At 43.7% G+C, this 22,194-nt stretch overlaps 1 protein-coding gene across 1 annotated transcript; it reads right to left on the bottom strand.

The window, feature by feature from the left end:
• Nucleotides 1-3,516: 3,516 nt before the first annotated feature.
• LOC147248370 (protein sprouty homolog 3) lies at nt 3,517-21,939 on the bottom strand. Its single transcript, XM_086178966.1, has 2 exons — nt 21,224-21,939; nt 3,517-10,416 (listed from the first exon to the last, which is right to left on the bottom strand). The coding sequence occupies exon 2, from the start codon at nt 10,328-10,330 to the stop codon at nt 9,410-9,412; it is 921 nt and encodes a 306-aa protein (XP_086035092.1). The 5' UTR covers nt 10,331-10,416; nt 21,224-21,939; the 3' UTR covers nt 3,517-9,409.
• Between the last annotated feature and the right edge of the window lie 255 nt (nt 21,940-22,194).

Raw genomic sequence — 22,194 nt, 5'->3', positions numbered from 1 at the left:
CCAAGTCCATTAAGTACGTCGCCAGCTAGAGGTTTTTGAAGTATTGCCCAAAGTAATACATCAAACGTGATCCTAGCTTCTTCCTTTATATATAAACTACCAGGGACAACAGCAGGACGATAACAAATGATCCTCTTTATCACGGTTGTATACTCAATACTTTAACAACACTTTGATTCGAGCTTGTTTGAGGTCATCAGGAAGAGGACATTTGAGGACATTATTACAGGTTGTTATGCACTCCTGCATGTATCGCCCTATTCAGACCCGTTTTTTTGTAACACCCACATAAGTGGAATATCCACATGGAGCACTTCATAGATGGCTCACTTGAAGTTTGTGTTTATTAGCCTAGTGTTTACAGTCTATCAGAACTCCACCATACAGTTTTCAATGTACTCAAGATACCGGAGCAAGAATAAACTTCAGGAGGAGCTTTGCAAACACATCAGAGATCAAGGAGGTTTTCCATAGGAAATAAATGGATTTCCAACCATAGTGTGACTGATGCCACATTTTTTATTTAGCCTCACTGAAGCTTGTATCTCCCAGCCATGACATCCTGTTTTAATCAGGCTGAAAACACTGAAAATTGAACGGTCTCCATTCACCTCAGTTGTTTGAGACTGCATTTTCCAGTAAAAATCCAGCAGTGGCTAAAAAAAAAAACAATTTGCAAACATCCCATCAGCATAAGGGGGAGGAGATAATGAGGGAATTTTGAATTATCCCTTCAACAGATTCACGGGTCTTAAATGTCCACGAGGCGTGAAAAGGGACTGGCTCCTCAAGAGGGACCGGTGCATCATTTTATTTTTGTTTACAGCTTTTTGATCGACACTTGGTCAGTTTCTCTTGTGCAACTAATATATATCATCTCATTCCTCCTACTTATCTCCCTTCTTTCCTCCCTTCCACCCACATAAATCCCCGACTTCCTATCAGAAGTCTCTTTCTCTCTTACACACACACACACACACACACACACACACACACACACACACACACACACACACACACACACAGCTTTTGACCTATCTTTTCCAAAATCCCCGCCAGTACTGAAGCCAGCCATCTAAAAAGATTTTGTCTTGGGTCATTACGTCAGTGACCTTGCAATCTAAACAGAACTTAATGTTTCCTCCAACCATGTTAGCGTTTACGCTTCTAGTCTCATCATCAAAAGTACTGTGGTAAGCGTGAACACGCCCAAACTGGGCCGACTCCCTCTGAGACTCATCATGTACAGCACTGTCTTATTTCCTTTCCCTTCCTGCGATTACATGACTAAATACTCCTGCAATTAAGTGTGATTAGGATGAATCAGCCACTGTTCATCCTGCTGAATTGTCCTTGAGCAAGAAATAATCTCCACCTCCCTGGATGCTGATGAGTGGCCAACTCTGACCTCTGACCTTTCTTTCATTTGCATTACTCTGTTTTATTTCTAGACACCACGGAAATGAGTGTGTGTGAGGCCGATCTCGCTGCTCTCTGTGACAGCCTTCAGCAGTGGCAGAGTACCAGGATCGTCTATGTAAACACACAAGAATAGTTTCTGGAGTGATTGACAGCTCTATGGGTGTATGACAGACAAGTGGCTTTGTTCCGGATGGCTGTGAGACCGACTCCCAGGGTGCACTGGGACAGTGCCTGTATAGAAGCAACAAGGGCCACAGTGAAAATGCACAAGTTGGCAAGAGTAGGGGGTCGGGCAGGTTAGGGGGTGGCCCCTCACCTCTGGACGCCCACTGCTTTAAAAGCGAGGTCAAAGGTCACGGCTGGAAGTGGCATCACTCATCTGCTTGTCTCATCACTGGAGGGGAGGAAGAAAGTGATTTTGCTTTTTGTAAATGGAAGTACACTTGTTTATTTCCCTCAAAAATAATCATAACACGAATAATAAACTTAACTTGTATGGCACCTTTCACGCAAAAATTGCATCTCAAAGTGCTTTACAACAAAGGCAGAACACAAAAAAAACATGCTGAAAGAATATCCAGATAATGTTGAAAGAGAAAAATCACACACACACAAAAAAAATCGTAAGATGGAAATTAAACTAAAACATCATAAAGAGTAAAATCGATAAGCATAAATGTACAGAGTGTAGGAAGAGCAACTGCAAAGCTCGGTATAGGCTGGAGTGTTGTAGCTTGACTGACAGCAATCCATCACCAAAATAGACGTTTAGAGCTCTTACGACACGACGTTTCCCTCCTCTCAATCAATTCTTTGTGAGTTCAGAAAGCAGAAAGATCCAGCCAAGTATATGTAGCTTGAAGCTAATGGTGACTGATGGCTAACACCATCGAAACTGTTAAAAAAAATATCAGCTTACAAACTCTTGACAACATCAACCAGTGCAATCTGTCTTTTTTATCCTGCGGTAAACTGGGTAATCAACCAATTCTTTGATTGAACAATTCTGGCTTGGTGCTGCACTGAACGAGCACAGATGGGTTTGATTGAATTGGTCAGCTAGCTGGTTGCACTCAGCAGTGAAGGAGCGCCAAATTGGAAGTGTTGTAGTTTATTTGGCAAAGAAGTGATGCAGGATGGAGGACACATCTTCGTGTGTTTAAGACACCTGTTTTAGAAGACTTGCAAATAAATAAAAATGAGTAAAGTCCTCACAAGGTTAGCTGTAACATGTTGGGGTGTGTGTGTTCGTGCGTGAGGCTCCGGAGGAGAGTGTGTGAGGGTTGTGGAAGATACTAAGAGCTCTACTTTAATGCACTTTGATTTGAGATGATGAATAGCGAGGTTGTGTGTTGTTTTTTTCCCCCTCAAAAGGCTGCGTACACATGCGCACACACAAACTCTTCCTCTAATAATCTATCCTCTTCTCATCTCCTTTTGCATGACTCTTACATACATGCACGCACGCTCGCGCACATACACACTCACACACACACTCACACACATCGGTATTCACTGCTCTGGGAAGCCATTAGTGTGACCCAGCCTTGATTACTTATTTATGGGCCCAACAGAGTAAAGTGAGGGGAGTGGAGCACCAGGGGGCCTCATTTATAAAACTGTTGTTTGACTTCACCCAGATTTCATCACACTTGATGTTATCATTTTTAATAATGTCTCAAAACATAACAATTGTGTTACATTCATACAGTAGCTTTCAAATTAGCTGATATACGTCTGGAGAGAAGGGAATATCAAGGTCAGTTTTCGTTTAATGTCACAAACCAAGCTGGGCTTCACTTCTTTGTGAGCAGAATGCAGAGAGAGCCAGCCATGCATATTTAGCTTGAAGCTAATGGCCACTGACTGCTAACAGAAGAACTGCCCTGATTGGAAGGTAAGATGTCTAAATAATGGCCAAACCTACATTAGTTTTATTTTCATCCCCTTCCAAGAGGTCGTGAATTATATCCCCAAAACTCAATACAATTTTAACAACAACTCATTCACTCATTCATTCATTTGTTCATTTAGGCAAAACACACATTTGGTCGGTTTTGAAACTCCTTTTATTGGATCATCTTTAGCCAGGAGGGTAGCAGCAGCCACACCACACCGAGAGGAACAAACAAATAAAAACCAAAAGACAAACAACGATGGTGCTCTCAATCTCCCTGAACCACTGTCAAATAAATACTCGTCAACACCATCTCCATGATTATTGTGACCGCTATTGTTGCAACCATTTAAATAAATATCCATTAATGCAACAGAAAGAAAAGTGAAATGTGTTCCATATATAATATATTCGTTTTAGATAGAATTCTATATATATTTGTTCCATATACTCTCCTTAAATTCTTTTAGAACATACGGGATGCCAATTTAGTACCAAAAGCGATGCTTGCAAAGACACAAGAGGGGAAGTTTAGTGGTTATAGAGAGTTTCCTGACATGAGTTCTGGTCCTGACGGAGGAATTTTCAGAACACCGGAGTGTTGGAATGAAAAGATTCATTTGTCGGAGTGGTGAAAATAAGCATTTCATGTCCACAGATACACACATTTAGTCAGCAGGAGCAATTTGGAGAAGTTGTTTTCCTTTTGAATATCCAAAAAAGAATTCCCCCCCCCCCCCAGAAAAAAACCGTAACCCCCTCATAATTGAGTTTCCTTCCTTGAGTTTTGCCAAATGCTGTGCCAACATCTTACAACAAAATATCTAAGACACACAAATGTGACCGATGCAATCAAGCAAATTAAGACTGATAAACCCACAATGACTGAAAATGACTTAACATGAGAATCACTGACTTGAACGGAGCTGAACCCAGAATGCACTGCTCACGCCACTCTGTGTGTATCTGTATTTTATTCAGAACAATGCATGACGCTGGTTTCAGACCAAATCAGGCACTGAGCCGGTTGGGTGATGGCATAGCGCTGCACAGCGGTGGAAAAAGTACACGGCTCCTTAACTACAGAGAAGAAGTATTTGATAGTGGGTTTTCTTAAGTATTCAGAATAAAAGTACACATTCGACATGTTTACGTAATCCAGTATTGGGGGGGGGGGGGGGATTCAATCCTCGAACGGCGAACCTGTAAAAGTGCTGCTCTGATTCTGTCCTCCTGAAGTTGGAAGGCGTCACATTTGTACGTACATAATCGTCAGGTTCCGCCATGTTTTCTATGCGACATCTCTTTCTTCAAAGTAACTGGTGGGTTCTGATCAACTGTACTTGAAGACAAATACCCTGTTACTTTAAACCACTGTCACTGTTTGTATAACGTGTGAAGAGAACTGCAAGCCCTCCAGTCCAGAAGGTGGTGGTATCATGCACCTAAAAGCAGTTCAGCAACGGATTATTAAAGAAAGGAACAAGAGGAAGAAGCGTCTTCACCCCCAACGGACGCTGCTCCTCTGTCCTCTCGTCGAACACGAAACAAATAGACAGAGACTGAAGGAAGGCGACTGCATCACCGTTTTCCACACAGACAGCAGCCAGACGGCGTTGATTAGTCCCTCTTCCATGTTGACAGCCTGACAACAAGAACCTGAATTAATGCGAGTGCATTCTCCACAGCACCTGATTTGGTCTGAATTCAGCTTAAGAAAGATCATAAAGACTGTCTGGTGTGCGTGTATGTGTGTGTGTGTGTGTGTGTGTGTGTGTGTGTGTGTGTGTGTGTGTGTGTGTAAAACCCATCTAAATCCACTAATATGGTTAAAATGTTTAAATTTTAAATGTTCCCGTCCACACTCTTGTTTTCAAACACCGCAACAGGTGAAGTATTCAATTTTCTTCATTCAAGCGTATGCAGAAGCAGTCAAATGGTGTTCTGACACTTTTTAAGCATCTTTTGTCATCCAAAGAGCATGCGTGCGGGATAGAATGTGCCAGCAATGATCCAAAAAGGCTGACAATGGCCTCTTGTCTAAACTACAATATGGATTTCCCAATGCCTTTGAAGCGACTGGTTAAGTGTGACGTGGACATAATGCCACCGTAGGTGCTTTGCATTCAAAAGTTGTTAGTAGTTTGCCAATAATTGGAATAACAATAAAAATTAACTAATAGTAATAATAATGATGTCATAGGTAACACTAAGGGTGGAGGAAGTTGCAACTCTACAACAAAGAAATCAAGAGTGTCCTTCACAGTTGTCAACCTGTCAATCAAATTGAAACCAGTGATGAACACAGAAACATTTAGGACAACATTGTTCTCATCCCAGGTCATCAAAGAGCAAGGCTGCGTCACGGCCTTCAGCCCGTGTGTGTGTGTGTGTGTGTGTGTGTGTGTGTGTGTGTGTGTGTGTGTGTGTGTGAGATGCAGATGTTTGTCAGTTAGCTCTAAAGTCAAGGCTTTGACTTTGTAGTTCCAACACCTTTGCTACAATGCATTTAAGGTCAAACTTCACACACCAACTATACTCAGTGTAGTTTTGGAGGAGAATACTTCACTAGTACTTTAACTGTAATATTGGGTGATATTTCAGTAATGTCACAGCATTTCTTCTTGAGTCTGGATTATCAGCATTCTTCCTAGATTGTCATAGGACGCAGCCTCTAGGTTCCTTATTTTTCACGAACTGTACTCTTTCCCACTGCATGTGTGAGTTATTTTATTCCTGAAAACAAACTGACTTTAAAAAAAAAAGCTGATTCATCCATTGTGGGTAAAGAAGGAGTTTCACTTTCAATGTCGCCAATGTAGGCATCACACCAGAGCAACAGGAAGGCGCTGTTAAAACAGCGCTGGAGCGAAGTGTCTTGGGTTTGTATACAATCTTTGGTAGGCAGCACAGAGGACAGTGACGCTTTCTGCTTTAGTTTTTGCCCTGGTAACCAACTCATGGAGACGGGTTGAATTTGGGGCCACCTTGTATGTTGTTGGTAGCGACTGTTTGTCATATGTGTGTTCAAGATTGGATTATCGCCATCACATGGGTTTTGTGTTCCCATAAGTGTCAATCTGAGCAGGAGCCAATACATACCCGAGCCTACCGCAGGGCCATTTGACCCAGGAGCGAACGCCGATTAAACCTGTTTCCATGACCTTTTGATTGCAGGTTTTTGGTCAGTGGGAAGGGGGCCTTAGATGGTCCAACAAGCCCTTTGCCTGAAGCCTAAACAGGCCTTGATTCTAATGTGTGCATAATCGTTCCATGTGGCAAAAGTCAGTGCTACTGTTCATGCAACAGTGCAATGATGTTTCATCCCCTGAGAAGAATTGTGTTTGTTCTCTTTTAGCCCAAAAGAAAGAAATTATCAAGAAGACAACTGATTCACAAAAAAAAAAAAAAAAAAAAAGTGAGCAGAGCTTTTGAAGCTCCACATGACATAATATATGTGATGGTAGTCCAATACGGTCCATAATCGAGCCATGGTTACTAATTATGCTCAGAGTTGCCCCAAAAGTTCCTGAATTGATCACAAGTGGACAGTAAATAAGTGCATGTTCACTACAGTGGAAACAGTCGTAATAATATCGATCTCATAGAAACAAAACAAAGCAGAATAAAAATATTTATACAGGTAGCCCATATTTACATATAAAAATAGAGCAAAGTAACATTTAACAAATTGGGTCAGTGGATGTGAGTGTTTCTGTGCACAGGTGACATATCCTGGGATACAAGGACCCAAGATCCATCCAAACATTAACACACACACACACACACACACACACACACACACACACACACACACACACACACGCTTAAAAACATGGACATGCATACACACAAGTATTCTCACACAGATGCACACGTCGGCCACTGTGTGTGTGTGTGTGTTGTTGCTTTTTTTTGTCAACTTTGAACCCTTCCTAGCTAGACAAGCCATGCACTTTTGGTGTGGAGTAAGATGAGTAGGTTCAGGAGAATTCATCAAAGTAAAAACATAATAAATGGATTCCTGCTCTCCATTTGACTACATGATCCTCTCTTTACTCTTTACCCAACCTCCTCCTTCCTCTACCCTCCAGTCTTCCTCTCAATCCATCAGCTGTCCATCTACTGAACACCACAACTCCGCTCATCCTGTCCCTTTTCTTCACTTCCTCCTATGCTCCATTCTTCTCCGGCCCATTAAGAGCTATCATGAAGCTAATTGCCAGTTTGATCAACTCTCGATGGACCAGGAACTGAAGGCTTTTAGCCCTCTAAGCGTAAGAGGAGAGGCGGTCGAGGCAGGAGAGATATATGGGTTTGTGGGAATAATGCGCCTTGTGCCAGACATCCTTTGTTGGGTGATATTAGAAAGATGTTATGAGGAGAAAAAGAGTGAACATTTTATTTTATATATGTGAACTGCTTCCACTCAAATGCAGAAAGAGCCTAACACTTGTATTTAATTTGAGGCTATTAGTGACTGACAGCTAACAATTGCAAAACTGTCCAAACTCTAAAGCGAATCATCTGGTGTAATCCGAATTGTATCCCTTCCAGTTCATCGCTTGTTAAATTGAACCAACTGCTTTTTCAGAATAGCGCTCAACCAGAAACAGCCTCAGTTTGATTGTTTTTAACTCAGGTCAAAGTGTTTGTGGATTATTTAGTTTCCGGCTTGATAAAGACATGGATTATACCACATGATGCGCTTGGGAGTTAGTAAGTGGTTGTTAGCTTCAAGCTAAACATACATGGCTGGCTCTTTATGCACAAAGAAGTAAAGCACAAGGAAAAACTTCTGTTCACTCAAGGCACCTATTTTTGAGTGCTTGAAAGCAAAATGCACATTTGAATGAGGGGTTTATTTCAGTGTCCTGCCAGTGATGTTGGCCGACACTTCCTCCGTCGGTTCTGGCAGTACTGCTTCATAGATGAGCCTTATGAGGATTTTTGTTCTTTACAATCTGGGTCAAGGTACAAGCTAGCAGCCTGAGTGGAAGTAGGGCAGTGGTGAGTTTGAAGATAGGTGGACAATGGAATAAGAGGGATAGGGGAGGAGAGAGGGGTAGAGATGGATGACATGAAGGAGGTTGGGAGGTTGGCGACAGACTGACTTCAGGAGGAAACCCGACCAGACCAGAGCTCCACTGAAGCAGTGCTGCTATAAATAAGACAAGGGAGGCTTCTTCTGCTGACAAAACAACATACACACATGCTCCACATACACAGATTGTTGTACAGTGGGAGGACACACACACACACACACACACACACACACACACACACACACACACACACACACACACTGTCCAGTCACAATGAATATGCCCTCCCTCTGGTTAGATAATCCTCCATTCAGCTTTTGGCTGCTGGAGAAACGTTGTCCGTCTACCTCACAGTGCTTTTCCTTTACAAATGAGCTTAGTAGCAGTGATACAGTGCATGGTCCCTTTTTTGGTTCAAACTGTTGTTGCAGGTATCTTGCAAGTGTCATTGTTTTCACTTTATGCCTATGGGTGCTTTACTCTGTCCCAGTCAGATATCCACCGTGGCACATCATTAGTTTCTTCACCTCATTCCTTCATCCTTAACCTTTGCAAAGGTTTCTGTTCTGGTCCTCAATCTCTCACGCTTCCTCTGATTTTCTCTATAACTAGAGGACAGACACTCTGTTGGCATGAACTACACACTTCGCCACAGGCATCTTTCCTTCCTGATTTGGTCCTTCGCCCATCTCTGTGTTCTGTGCATTCTTTGCAAAGACTGGGGTTGGAAGGAATAATAAATAAATAAATTTGAAATGTCCAGATCACACCAGACCAGAGAAGGCAGAGAAAGGTGAGTTCTTCTTCAGGATGAGTGCTTGTTTTTAGGCATTATGTTTCCGACAGGCACAGTAAAGCTTTGGTCCCTCCTGAGCTGAAGAAGTAAATACAAGGTACACTGGGTGAACATGGTCGGTTGGCTTTGTAGTTAGGGTTCGCAATGGTGGCGTCGTCACAATGTTTGCTGTGTCACTGTTGATTGGCGACATCGTTGCTTTGGCGACAGCTATGGGGAAACTGATTTACCTGGCCCCCTCCTGGCCTGTCATAATGGCTTCTCCACAGCTTTGCTGCGGATGGAGGGATGACCAGGATTAGGGTTGGAGGCAGAGATCTTGCGGCACACAGTGTTGGTGTTGCTGCACCTGCAGCCGGGGCGCGTGGCACGGTCATGGGCACGCTGGCACAGGGCAAGGCACAACCTGGCAGGTGGGTAGCAGCAGAGGCAGGGCAGGCAGATAGCCAGCAGCCCCATGGTGCCCCAGCGGGCACAGGCGTGGGCTGGAGTGCAGGAACATGGCCGGTCAGCGCAGTTATCTTCGTCATCCTGGGCAGAACAGTGGTAGAACAAGCCTTTAATGCAGCACAAGCAAGTGCCGTACTCCACGACATTCTCAGCGGAGCACAAACAGCGCTGACCGCAGGCCCAACAGGAAGGCAGACGGCGCGGAGCACAGCACTCATGGCACTTACAGCGACCACACCGCTCACAGATGAACTGATGAAGGCCCAGCTCAGCCTCGTCCCCTACCAGGCCTTTACTCAGAGAAGTGTCAGGCTTGAGCTCACCTTTAGGTTGAGAACGAATCACTGAACCTATGCCAGAGTGAGACGATGTCAAACCTGTCAGTAACCTCTGGTCTGAGGCAGCACTGGTCCGCGACATGGAGGAGCTTATGGTACTGGAACGGCTCAGGTGGGTGAGGTGAGCATGCTGCTGCTGACTTTGGCTGCGGGGCAGGGCAGAGTGGAAGGAAGGCTGGGGGTGGTGGGAGTATATTCCATGAGGGTAGCGGTCATCGTGAGCATAAATAAATCCAGACTGGGATCCTGGATCCAGTGCCCCAGGCTGCTCCACATAGTCATTGTTGGCCCGAATGGCAGGTATTTGGTCAAGTGACAGCATCGGAACCTGGTGGAGGTCCAGCCCATCCAGCTCCATCCTAAGGGAGTGAGCAGGGTCCATCTTGGTGAGCCAGGCCTGGAAGCACCAGCGCTGCAGGCCGAGGCTGGGGCAAGGTGCTCCCAACACTCACGGCACATCAGATAAACCTGCACACACACAGTGAAATGATGTGAGTAATACTGTTAATAGTAATCGTGACTTTTTAACTTTTAATGATTCCACCCCACTAGAGAATCCAGATGAAAACATTATTTGGAAAAAATAGAAGTTTTACTTGCTGTTATTGCAGCTTGAACCACTCGAACCTTGCAAACCTCGTAGCCCTGAGCCATTTTAAGCCATCAGAATGCTACAAATATTTGGCGCAAAATTCCTTCTGATACTTAAACAGGGGATTTAAATGTTTGCCTTGTTTGGCTTTGCAGGTTTTGAAAATGACTTAAATAACAATAATAATAATAATGATGATAATAATAATAATGATAATTTTAGAGCGTAGTGGTTTATCAGAATTGTTTTTCATGGGATGTTCTGTAAACCAGTGAGTCATTCATTCATTCAAACCAAGCCAAAAAAGAGAAACTAATCAAATACCATTAGCAGAATCTCCAAGAAAGAAAATAATCATCCTTTTTGGTGATTGATTGCAAAGAAAATTCTTGAAAAAGCAACAAGTACAAATGCTGCTTTATCTGTGCAATATACTGGGTCTGTAACATACATGCACGATTCTCCTTAGACACAAGTCGTCTAAATTTGAGAAATTAAGTCAACAACAAATGGAGTCTACTTATATTGGTGTTAAAAAAGGAAAAATTAAAAAGAATTTTCCTTCAGTTAGTTAGGACATCACATGACATAATGCAAGCAGGAGCGTAAATATTATTCCTAATATTTAACCACCACTTGATCAAAGCTGGAGTTTGGCAGCACAGCTTCCACACACCCAGCAGCCATGTCATCGTGACCACTCAGTGTCCACTGCTCTTACTGAGACATACGCTATTATTAGCCTGCCAGAGACTTGCAAGGTCCACACTGTAATTTAGCATCTGTTGAATGCAGCTGCAGCTGCCACGCGAAAACCCCACCTGCGGACGGAGAGGCTGACTGGCTGACTATGTACAGTATGAACAAAGGTTCAGCTCCCCTGTTAGTTTACATTGAAGGAGTTAGTGCTTGTGTGGGTGGCATGGCTTGGAGGTAGCGTGGCCATCTAGTAACTGAAGGTTTGCTGGTTCAATCCTCACTTCCCCCAGTGACCATGTCCAAGTGTCCTTGAGCAAGATACTGAGCCCCTTATTGCTCCTGATGGCCCTGCGACAAACTTGTGACCCATCCAGGGTGAACCCTGCCCAATGTCAGCTGGGATAGGCTCCAGCAGCCCCCCGTGACCCTTAATGGATAAACGGTATAGAAAATGGATGGATGGATGGCGTTAGTGCTTGTAGTTTATCTGTTAGACTGCAAAGTTTGCACAAAATGTATCAATCAGTCTCACTCTGCCGTCAGGGAAGACCCTCTGCCCATAAGTCTGGAAATATCATTGATGGTAACACCTCTACGCTACGGACATCAGCTAAACTGTGGCTCAGCTGGGTTGGTGGTTTGATTGCTGGCTTCTCCAAACACTGGCACAGTTACAGCCAAGCTTAATCAGTCAATTTTATATGACTACTGCCATTTTCCCGGTATAGGATGATCGATTTGATGGGAATCCATCCACCTAGGGAAAAGTCGTTGGCAATACAGCTGGTTATAATCACGTTGTGTCACATACCAAACGAGGTTGCAAGCACTTGACAGGAGGACTCATGGAAAACGGACAAATTCGACACCAGAATTGTTTCATCTTGTTTGTCCAGAAATGTGACTGACTTTCACCTGAAATGTTTGAGAGTTCATAATACATTTGCTTAATTGTGCAGCAAAAGAAAAAAAACTGCCACGAAAGCCAACCTCGAAATGTTTGAATGGGTCACTGGATTCAGATCCAGGTCTCAGATGATATGTGTGTTTGTATATAAATGTGTGAGATTGAAGACACCCCAGCCCTCATGTACAAAGGTTGTGTACTCATATTTACACACACACACACACACACACACACACACACACACACACACACACACACACACACACACACACACACACACATGCTCTCTCTCTGCCTCTCTCTCTCTGTCTCTCTCTCTCTCTGAGCAATACCCACACACTCACAGATGCTGCAATTTTGCCAAGTGGCTAAGGGGGAGAAATAGCTGGCCCGCTTGACAAATCCGGCTGTCCTTTTCAGAGAGTAATGAGGCCAAACGGAAACCCATTTATTTTCACATCCATCGAATGGACAAGCCGGTCCTCTTGGACAGAAGACGAGTGAGAGGTTACCATTTCTCTCGAGCTCTGATTCCACAACCAAGTGCAACTAAATGAAAAAGTGTCTTAAAATACACACCACGATCCCTATCGAGTAAGAGTGTCTTTGCCCTTGATGGTGAAGTTTTCACCGCAACATTTAATCTTGTTCCAGATGGCGACAGTAAAGTGACCAAGCGCTCATTCATTCATCCATTTTCTATACCGCTTATCTCTTAAGGGTCTCAGGGGGGTGGAGCCTAACCCAGCTGACATTGGGCGAGAGGTGGTGTTCACCCTGGACAGGTCGCCAGTCCGTCTTGCTCAAGGATACTTGGACATGGTCGCCGGGGGAAGTGAGGATCAGACCAGCGACCCTTCGGTTGCTAGACGGCCATTCTACCTCTGAGCCATGCTGTCCGTCCCCTGTGACCAAGTGCTTTCATTCCTAAATCTTTCCTTGCAGAGGGAGAATTCTTGTTCACAACAGGACTGTGGTTCACAGCTTTAACCAGCTGATAGCTTCCCTGACTTTAAAGTCACACTTCACCCAACAACTGTATGTTGCCTTTCAAGTATTCACAGATGGGTGTTTCGAGCTCACAAAGACATTTTTTGTATCCTGCATCTCTTATTTGTGACTCCACACTGTAGACGGAGCCAGCCACGTATGTTTCGCATGAAGCTAATGGAAACCGACGGCCAACTACAGCCCAAAATTTCCTTTCACCAACTCAATTTCATCCATCATTCAGCCTTCCAGATTTGTGCTTGTTGGCATTTGGCTTGATAAAGGAAAATGTGGATTATAGTGAATGCTTATTGATGCACTTGAGAATTTGTCTGGACAGTTTTGGGCAGTTTTGTTGTTGTTAGCAATGAGTCGCCATTAGCTTCATGGCAATCCATCTCCGGTAGAAAAGGATGGTGTGGTTTCAGCTTGCCAAACCAAAAATACTAGCCACAAAACACCGTCAAGCTTTGCAGTGAATACATTTGGCCAGCCTGATCATAAAAGAGGCTGTCTGATACGCTCCAGCCTCTCAGCCTCTATCATTCAGTCGCTTCTTTCCAGAAGTCCAGCCATAAAGCAGCAGATAAGGAGGCCAGGTTGGTTAGATGGGATGCATTTTCAAATTAGTCTGAGGAAAGAGGAGAAGTCCTGGTGACTAATCTCATCAGGCAGAGCAGTGGCTGTGGCTCGCTCGTACTCTGCCTGCCTATCAGCTCATCTAATTGTTAAAAAGAAGAGGCCTGCCATCCATTTCCATGACCTCATGTTTACTGACTGGTGGAGGCAACCATTAACGCCCCGTCGTCATGTCACAGATACCACAAGTCATGTTGAAACGTTGAAGGCTGAGTTACCATTCCAACTGGCGGTTGAATTGTATATTGATGATTGAATGTGGAATCTTTAAGTCAGAGTGGTTTACGTTATACTTGGTGACAAGCAGACCATGAGTCCTAGACAAGTACCTGGTCTCAAAACCAGGATTTGTCTTGGATACACTGGCAATCCAGGCAATGACATAGGAAAAACAAGACCTTTTTGTATCAGTCTGAAGTGAAACAAAACGGAAGTCACATTTTAACCATGGTTGCATGCTTTTTTGCAACACAATCTGCAGGATCCTCACACGGGCAGCAGTGAGGTTCCAAAGTTTAAGCAGCAGTCCAAATTTGATGCAACCCCCAAAAAAAGAAGGAAAGGAAAGCGACATGGGCGAAGGAATGGATTAGGATTTTTGTCATTTGCAAGTGTTCACAGTATCTAAATTTGTTCAGTATACTGCAGGACTCTTTTAAGTACAACAACAACTTTTGTGAGTGCTGCAAATGCAAATACACAAACAGTAGTTTCTGCTCACTCAAACAGAGGTACCAGTGTGTACCCAAAAGGGCCCTTTTGAAAGGCAGTTGTGTTCCCTTCATTTCACTTTGCACCCTTTCTGTTTAATCAAAAGGTGGATTCCTGGTCACCTGAAGATCAATATAGAGCTAACAAATGTACTTTTGTACCATTCTTAAAAGGTATACTTGTAAATATGGAGCTGCTCTTGTCTTGAACCGCCATTTCAGAGTGTGTGTTACCACAGACAACCCCTATTTAACCTGCTGCATATCTATTGTCAGTGACGCATTGGCTCTTGTCCTGATGTCATCATGTTTCGACAAAACATCAGCTTGTAACAGGAGATGGCTGTTCATTTCCTGACACCGACCGCTGTGCACACATTTAGGAAACGCTTCGGAATTAGCTTGAATCTGTTTGGCTAACCTTTAATCACCTCCATAAATATAATTTCAATATTTGAACCACACGCTCTCCTCCTCCTCCTCATCAGCGTTCCCACAAATGTCATTGAAGTTCAGGTGGAAAAACACTAACGCAACATGACTAGTATGACAATGAGAGTTTCATTCAGAAATAATGCCTGTGGCTCAGAGGATCAGGACGTCAGTCTGTTTCTCTCTGTTTAAACAGGAATATATCACAGCAAAACGTTGTGTGGGGAAAAAAGTCCACAATCAGGAGGAATGAGATGGATACACCAAATCATTATTATATAACAGTGCTAATATATGAAATGGTTTGTTGGCAGCAAAGAATAGTGGTTACATTTATTATAATTTGCCAAACTGCTGCTTGAGTAGTTTAAGAGGAATGTGAAGCATACAAACCATTATAAAGGGCTGGTGTTTCCAGCGGTAATCTGAGGAGGGACTTCTGTGCTTGGGGAGTATCAGTGCTGACTGAGTCTCTGGTCTAAGATGGATGGACAGACAGACACATACACACACACACACACACACACACAGGCACATGTTTGCACATTCATAAAGTACCTACATTACACACACTCAAAAAACATGCATTCTAGACACTTTGTCTCCAGTGGCAAATCACCAGTTACTCTACCAAGCTTTGTCAGATGCATCAGTCCATTTTCAAGCATCACATTCTCACACTCAGTCGGGGTCACAAGGACATCCTAAGGTGTGTGTGTGTGTGTGTGTGTGTGTGAGAGAGAGAGAGAGAGAGAGAGAGAGAGAGGCATCATGCTTTTGACTATCTCCAACTTTTTGGCCCTCTGTGCTCTCCATAGTCTCTGATAACTGTATTTCAGTCAGGAAAACTTTTGTCAAAGAGAGTGAGCTTGTTTGCCATTACAGCCACTTTAATCTGGTGGTGCGGCTCTACTCTGGGACCTCCCTCTCCATCCATGTGCATATATAAGAAGCTGAATGCAGGGAGAGCAGCAGCAGCAGCAGCAGCAGCAGCAGCAGCAGCAAAGACCCCCATATGATACAGAACAAAGCTGGCGATGGAAACAACACCATTAATTACATGGGTGACATTGGGCCCCTTTCCCAGTTTAATATGTTCATTTTTGTGGTGGCTTTTTGAGCCCTTGGACTTAACCCCCCGACAAGCCCCTTACCATAGCAGGATTTTGCATGCATGCTCCACCCAAATGCAGGGGTGATTACCATTTCCTCTCGTTGCCCCTTGTGATGCGTTACAGGGCATCAAATATGAAAAGGTCTTAAGGCTACAGAGTAAATGAGTCCACATGAAAATCCCTGGTTTTCTCTTATTTCACAGTTTGTGTGTTGTTGTTGTTGTTGTTGTGGACGCATCAGGAACCTGGAGGAGGATCAGCTGGGCCTCTTAAATGCATAGAGGGAGATAAGTGGGTCACCAGCTGAAATGGGTCAGCTGATCGTTGGCTTGACTTTGTGGATTGCCGGAAATAACGTTAACTAACTTCATAAGTATTATGCTTTTCACGCTGCTCTTGTTGACCCCTTTTTTACCCATTTCCAGCTGAGAGATGATGAACTGTCTTTGTATTTCTCTTTTTCTGGCGAGTCTCATTCAAATGCATAGAAAAACAGGGTAAAAATACAGTTTAAAAACTCAGATGTCAAAAGTAGAGAGCTGGATCTTCATTGAGACTCTCCAACTTCCTGGATTCTTGACCTGACCTGTTGATGCTCGATCAGGTTTAATGGACACAGCATCACGGCATCTCTCCTGGATGACATCATGGCTATTTTAAAACTGACTGCAGTGACCCTTTGTCTCGGAATGAGGAGGGGTTGCCCTCTGCTCTCCTATCCTGTCTCCTCTATCCTCCCCCATCCTGTGGTCCCCTCACATCACCTTCACGCTCCCCTTTCATCCCCTGTCCTGGTGTCCTGTTCTTTTCCTCTCTTCACTTTTCTTACTCTTTTCCTCCATTTTTGGCCTCCTCTTTTTTTTTCCAGAGAATAATACACATTTTTAAAGGAGACCATGGAATCCACAACAACTAAAGAAAGTGCATTGCAGGCCGGGGAGTCTGAGTTCCTGATGCTGATGTAGCAAAAACCTTAGAACTACAAATTTTCCAACAACGCAGAGTTCAAAGGTTGTAGATGATGTGTTAAACATACATCAGGAAAATCTTGACATGCACAACAGCCTTATCTTTGTTACCCCTGGTGGCTTCTAAACACCCACATTAATAGTAGATAAAGTGGCTCGCTCCATTACATTGAGCTGAAAAAGCTGGCATCCATGTTGATGCTGTGCATGTTTCCTAACGGTGTCGCACTCACGAGTTAAAGCAACTTCACCAAAATTATAATTAACCAATAATTAGTATTCTGAATCTTTGTCAGGGGGCTAGCAAACTTCTGCAGTTGCTGCGCACATGGGTTGTTTGCTGTGAGCTTGATGTAATAAGTCAACTACAAATGACAGAATAAGAGGAGAGGACAGATCTGGACAACAAAGTCAATCAGAGACATGCTGTCATTCAATGAGAAGAGAGAAATGACAGTACAGAGTTTTACAAGTCATCAAAAACAACTTTGAAAGCCTATCAAAGCTCTTTAAAACGCATATAATGAGTGTATATTATGTATAAGAAGCACATTCAAACCAGAAGATTATGTCTGTGTGTGTGTGTGTGTGTGTGTGTGTGTGTGTGTTTGTGTGTGTGTGTGTGTGTGTGTGTGTGTGTGTGTGTGTGTGTGTGTGTGTGTGTGTGTGTGTGTGTGTGTGTCCAGGCACTAAGACCCGGGGGCCTTCCTCCTGATGCCCTCTGGGAACACAGCAGGATTGAATGACTATAAACTGGATGAGATACCGGATGTGCTGAATCTGACCCCAACGGAAAGACTGAAATAGACACTGCAGACCAGCATCCAGGCAGGGGTGGAGGGGAGGGGGAGAACGAGAGGGGAAAGAGGAGGAAAGGAAGGAAAGGGGCTGTGGACGAGTGAGAGATCACCACGCTAATAGTGATAGCGATGAAAGTGGTCGAGCCAGATGTTGAAGGACGAAGACAAACAAGCTACGGGGAAGAGAAGCGTGAGGAAGTTGTTGTGGTTGTTGGAACTCATTTGTCTCCTCAGTTAAAATATCTCCATGTAGAAATCCACTTGATTCTGTCACCTAAACTGAAAACAATGACAGGTATCACTACCTAGATTCACCCTGGAGGCTCACCATAATCATCAGTATATCTGCTCAGAGGACAAATTCAGCAAGGAACTCACAGAAAGGTGACTCAAGCTTACGAAGATGTTTTCCCCCTCTCTAATCACCTCTCTGTGACACCATGACGCAGAAAGAACCAGGCACGTCACCTTTAGCAAGAAAATGATGGTGACCTGCTTGACCACTGCCTCCTAATTGTGTGCTCCGATGGACCTGCAGAGTCAGAATCTCCAACTTCCCAGTTGAAATGATCAACTGGGAACCCCTGACATCGGACTTCTTATAAACTTGAGGAAACCGGATTAATTCCAAAATGGTGCTTCTGTACCGCAAGTGTCAACATTCATGGAACTATTTGTCTTCTATTAGCATGTTGCTATCATGGGTTATGGTGCAACCACAAAAAAAAAAAAAAAAAAGAGTGTGAGTGTTTTATCATTAGGTATTGTACTTTTTCCCAATTCTTTCCCTGGAACATGGTAATCTCGGATGTGATGGCACTCCCAATTCCAGCCTCTGACTTGTGATTTAAAAGGAATACAGTATAAATGTACAAATGCTGGACAGTAACCGTGACAGCGCTTTCCAACCAGGTGATTGTGCTCGCCAAAACATTTCCTCGCCCACAAAAATCTTTTGAACCCCCGCAGACCGGCGGATCCGTCTGCTCTCCCTGTGTGGTCAGTCTCTATTTCATCCAGAGTAAAGACCCGAGGAAGTACTTGTGCTAACATTTCTACCTCTGCTGAGATTCTGAGATATCGTAGCAGCTCAAGTGTATCAGCTGAAAAAGAGCTTTCAGAGGAGCTCCTGGCATTTTCAGCTGGTGGATAAAGTCCCAAATGATGATCTTTAATTAACAATAAAGATGACTTGTGATCAGCACAAACAGGCCGGCATTTCTTAAGTTTCTCCTCTGACGTCAAACCTTCTCGTCTCTAAAATGTCCCTCTTGCCTCATGGGATATTCCCAATTTGACAGATGTTAAGTGTGCTCTTCCAATCTGAGGTTGGGACTTTCCCGCTTCCCAGTTGCTCATGAATGCACGAACAGTGCTCATTGCCTGCCAGATATCTCCTGTCAGTCAAACAGGGACTTTGATAGATTTTCTCACGGTTTCTGCTGATCATAAATACATGTGGTCATATGCAGTGTTCTTTGTCTCATCAGCACTGATGGTTATTCCTTCTCAGCCTGTAAATTGTAGCTATACTTTTATGTGAAATATCAACATGTGAAATGTCAACATTTAACCAAGCCACAAACTTTTTTAATTCAGATTTCAGATTTTGGAAATGTAGAGCATAGTTAAGCCAGAGAGCTTAAAGCAATGGTTCATTAACCTGCTTAATGAAAGCTCAGTCTTTCCAGTAAGTGTTCGTCAAGTTTTAAAAGTGATACTTCACCTAAAAAGTGTATTCAGCCTCTCAAGCACTCACAAAGAGATCTCTTCAGCTCACAAAATGTTTTTTGTGACTCCAAAAGGCAGAAAGAGTCTGCAATGCATATTTAGCTCGATGGCAACTGAACTGCCCAAAATGTCCATTTACAAACTGAAGTTTGTTGTTCAGTGTCATCTGTGTCTTCATGCACAGTTGTCGGTTGCAAGTAGCCTCAAGCTAAATGGACATAGCTGTCTCTTTCTGCATTCTGGAGTCACAAATAGTGACGCAAGAGGGGAAAAACGTCTTTGTGAGTTCAAGACACCTATTTGGGAGAACTTGAAAGGTAAAATATAGATATTTTTTGAGTGAAGTATTACTTTGAAACAATTTGATTTCCTTGTTTAATCACAAAGAAGCCAAGCTGAGCGACTCTACTGTTGTTCTGGGAATTCTTTGTCTTTTATGCTAAATTCAATTGCAAATCTTCTGTCTGTGGTTCTACAGTGCATTAGTCAGTGCATTACCTCTTGTGGCATAAAAACCTTCCATTTCCATTCATCCCCTCCCTCATCCAACCATCCATTCATCCATGTCATCATTCCTCCATCTATCTGCCATATTTGTCCGCTACACACACACACACACACACACACACACACACACACACACACACACACACACACACACACACACACACACACACACACACACACACACACACACACACACACACACACACGTTGTCCCCTCCTTTCAGCCACCCATCCCCAGTCAATCCCTAATGATACCACCACTCCTCATCCCATTCACTCTCTCCCTCTCTCTCTCCCTCCCTCCATCAGTCCGTCCCATCATTCGCTCATCCACTCGCCCCTCCAGTCCCACCCCAGCGGAGATGGGTATCGACATTCTACATCCGACCTTGAGGACAATCAATCCCAACCCCACATGTCCCCATCACAGCTACACACACACACGCGTGCGCGTTTACACCGACGGCTAAAACGCACAGAGAGTAACGTTGTTAACATGTAGTCCAGCAAACTGTTAATGTGTCACCATTTGGCATAATGCAGAAAAAAAAGAATTTTTGAAATGGTTTCAGTTAAAAGTCAGACTTTGATCACAGTTACATCTTGTTGTAATTAATTACCTGGTGACCCGACTAATGTACTTTCACAACTAAAACAATCAATCTGTCCGCCAGGAGCGAAACCACTGCAGTTTGCAAGTATCAACCATCTAAAACAGTACTGGTAAATGGTGACCAACAGTGACAAGAGTATGTGACAAGGGCCAGATCTAAAATCCAAAGTCTAAAATGGGGGGTGAACAGAAACATAGAATATCTGATCTGTTATAAACTATATACTATACAATTATTTATTTCATTGGGGAATAAATCTCATGTTCTGTGCATGTTTCTGGTTCATGCTATAGATGAGTTCATGTAAAGTCCTTTATTCGTAAAGTAGAAAGAAAACCAAAATCTAGCTTAACTTTTTTCTAAAAACAAAAAAAACCCAATCTAGGTGCAATAGTGCCTTGTAGAATTTAATGAATAATTATTACATAAAAACCTGAAATGTAGTTGCAAGCCAAGATTCAAATATTTCTCTTGCAAAAGAGCACAACTACAAGTTTTAGGTTTCCAAGGTCACAAATACATCAATAGTTGATTAGCAGATTGGATGGCGGCAGGAAGAACGAATGCTTACCTCTGATTAGTGGGAGATCCATTCTGCTCTGGCGTGCTGCTCGTCCTGGCTGTCTGGGCGTGCGTGTGTGTGCCTCTAGCAAGTCAAAATTACAATAACTCTTATGATATTCCTGCAATGTGTGTACTTCACTACACTCAGTATGTCCTTGTCTTACTTTATAGTACTGCAGGATGCTACTTGCCAAATATCTCTGCCAAGTTGTTTTCTAAGATTACGGAACCCTTTTGTCTTATGGGTGTCTATCAGGAGAGAAAAGGCAGGGAGGATGCTCTCAGTCTGCAGGATGTGCCCTCCTCCTCCTCCTCCTCTTCCCGGAGCTCCTCCAGGAGATCCCGGTGCGTCCTCCTGAGGTCACCTCCTCCTCCACCTCTCACAAACCAGTCCCGTTACATGCACTTCATCGAAGTGCTCCAAGTTGTACCGTCAAGCTGCTGAGGATGCTCGCGGTAATAGGATCCTGTCAGATTTGATTCTTGTATCTGCTGTCTTTAGAGAAAGAAAAGTGTTGTCGGAGGAGAGGAGGTGCAACTTTCTTCATGCAGAGTAGAATGGGTGATGCGAAATACTTGCAGTAGCAGCAACACAGTGTTTGGGGTTAAAAAGGAAGGATGGTGACGGAAAAAAAACTGCATGGACGTCAGAGTGAGAGGCTTCAGAAGTCAGAGATTGAACACAGAGAAAAATCCTTTCCTCCCTCCTGCTGTTGTTTCCACTCCTCTCCCCGAGAGATGAATGACTGAGAGTTAGAGGCTCTCTCTCTCGCTCTCTCTCTCTCTCTCTCTCTCACCCCCCACACACACTCCAGTTACCCCTCCTCCTCCTTTCCTCTCTCAGCCACCCCTCCAACCCTCTTCCATCACTGAATTCAATTCAGTTCTGCCTCATGAACATGACGGGGCAGAAGCTGCAAACGCTGCTGAGAGAAGTCTTGTCCTCTCACAATCTTAATAAACGACAAACACATGACA

The sequence above is a fragment of the Aulostomus chinensis genome, chromosome 15 (genome assembly GCF_037954235.1).
Source record: "Aulostomus chinensis isolate RoL2024-O1b breed Wild chromosome 15, RoL_Achi_v1.0, whole genome shotgun sequence".
In the NCBI taxonomy this organism is placed as follows: domain Eukaryota; kingdom Metazoa; phylum Chordata; class Actinopteri; order Syngnathiformes; family Aulostomidae; genus Aulostomus; species Aulostomus chinensis.
The sequence above is the reverse complement of the archived record's forward strand: the minus strand, read 5'-3'. Positions and strand labels throughout refer to the sequence as shown.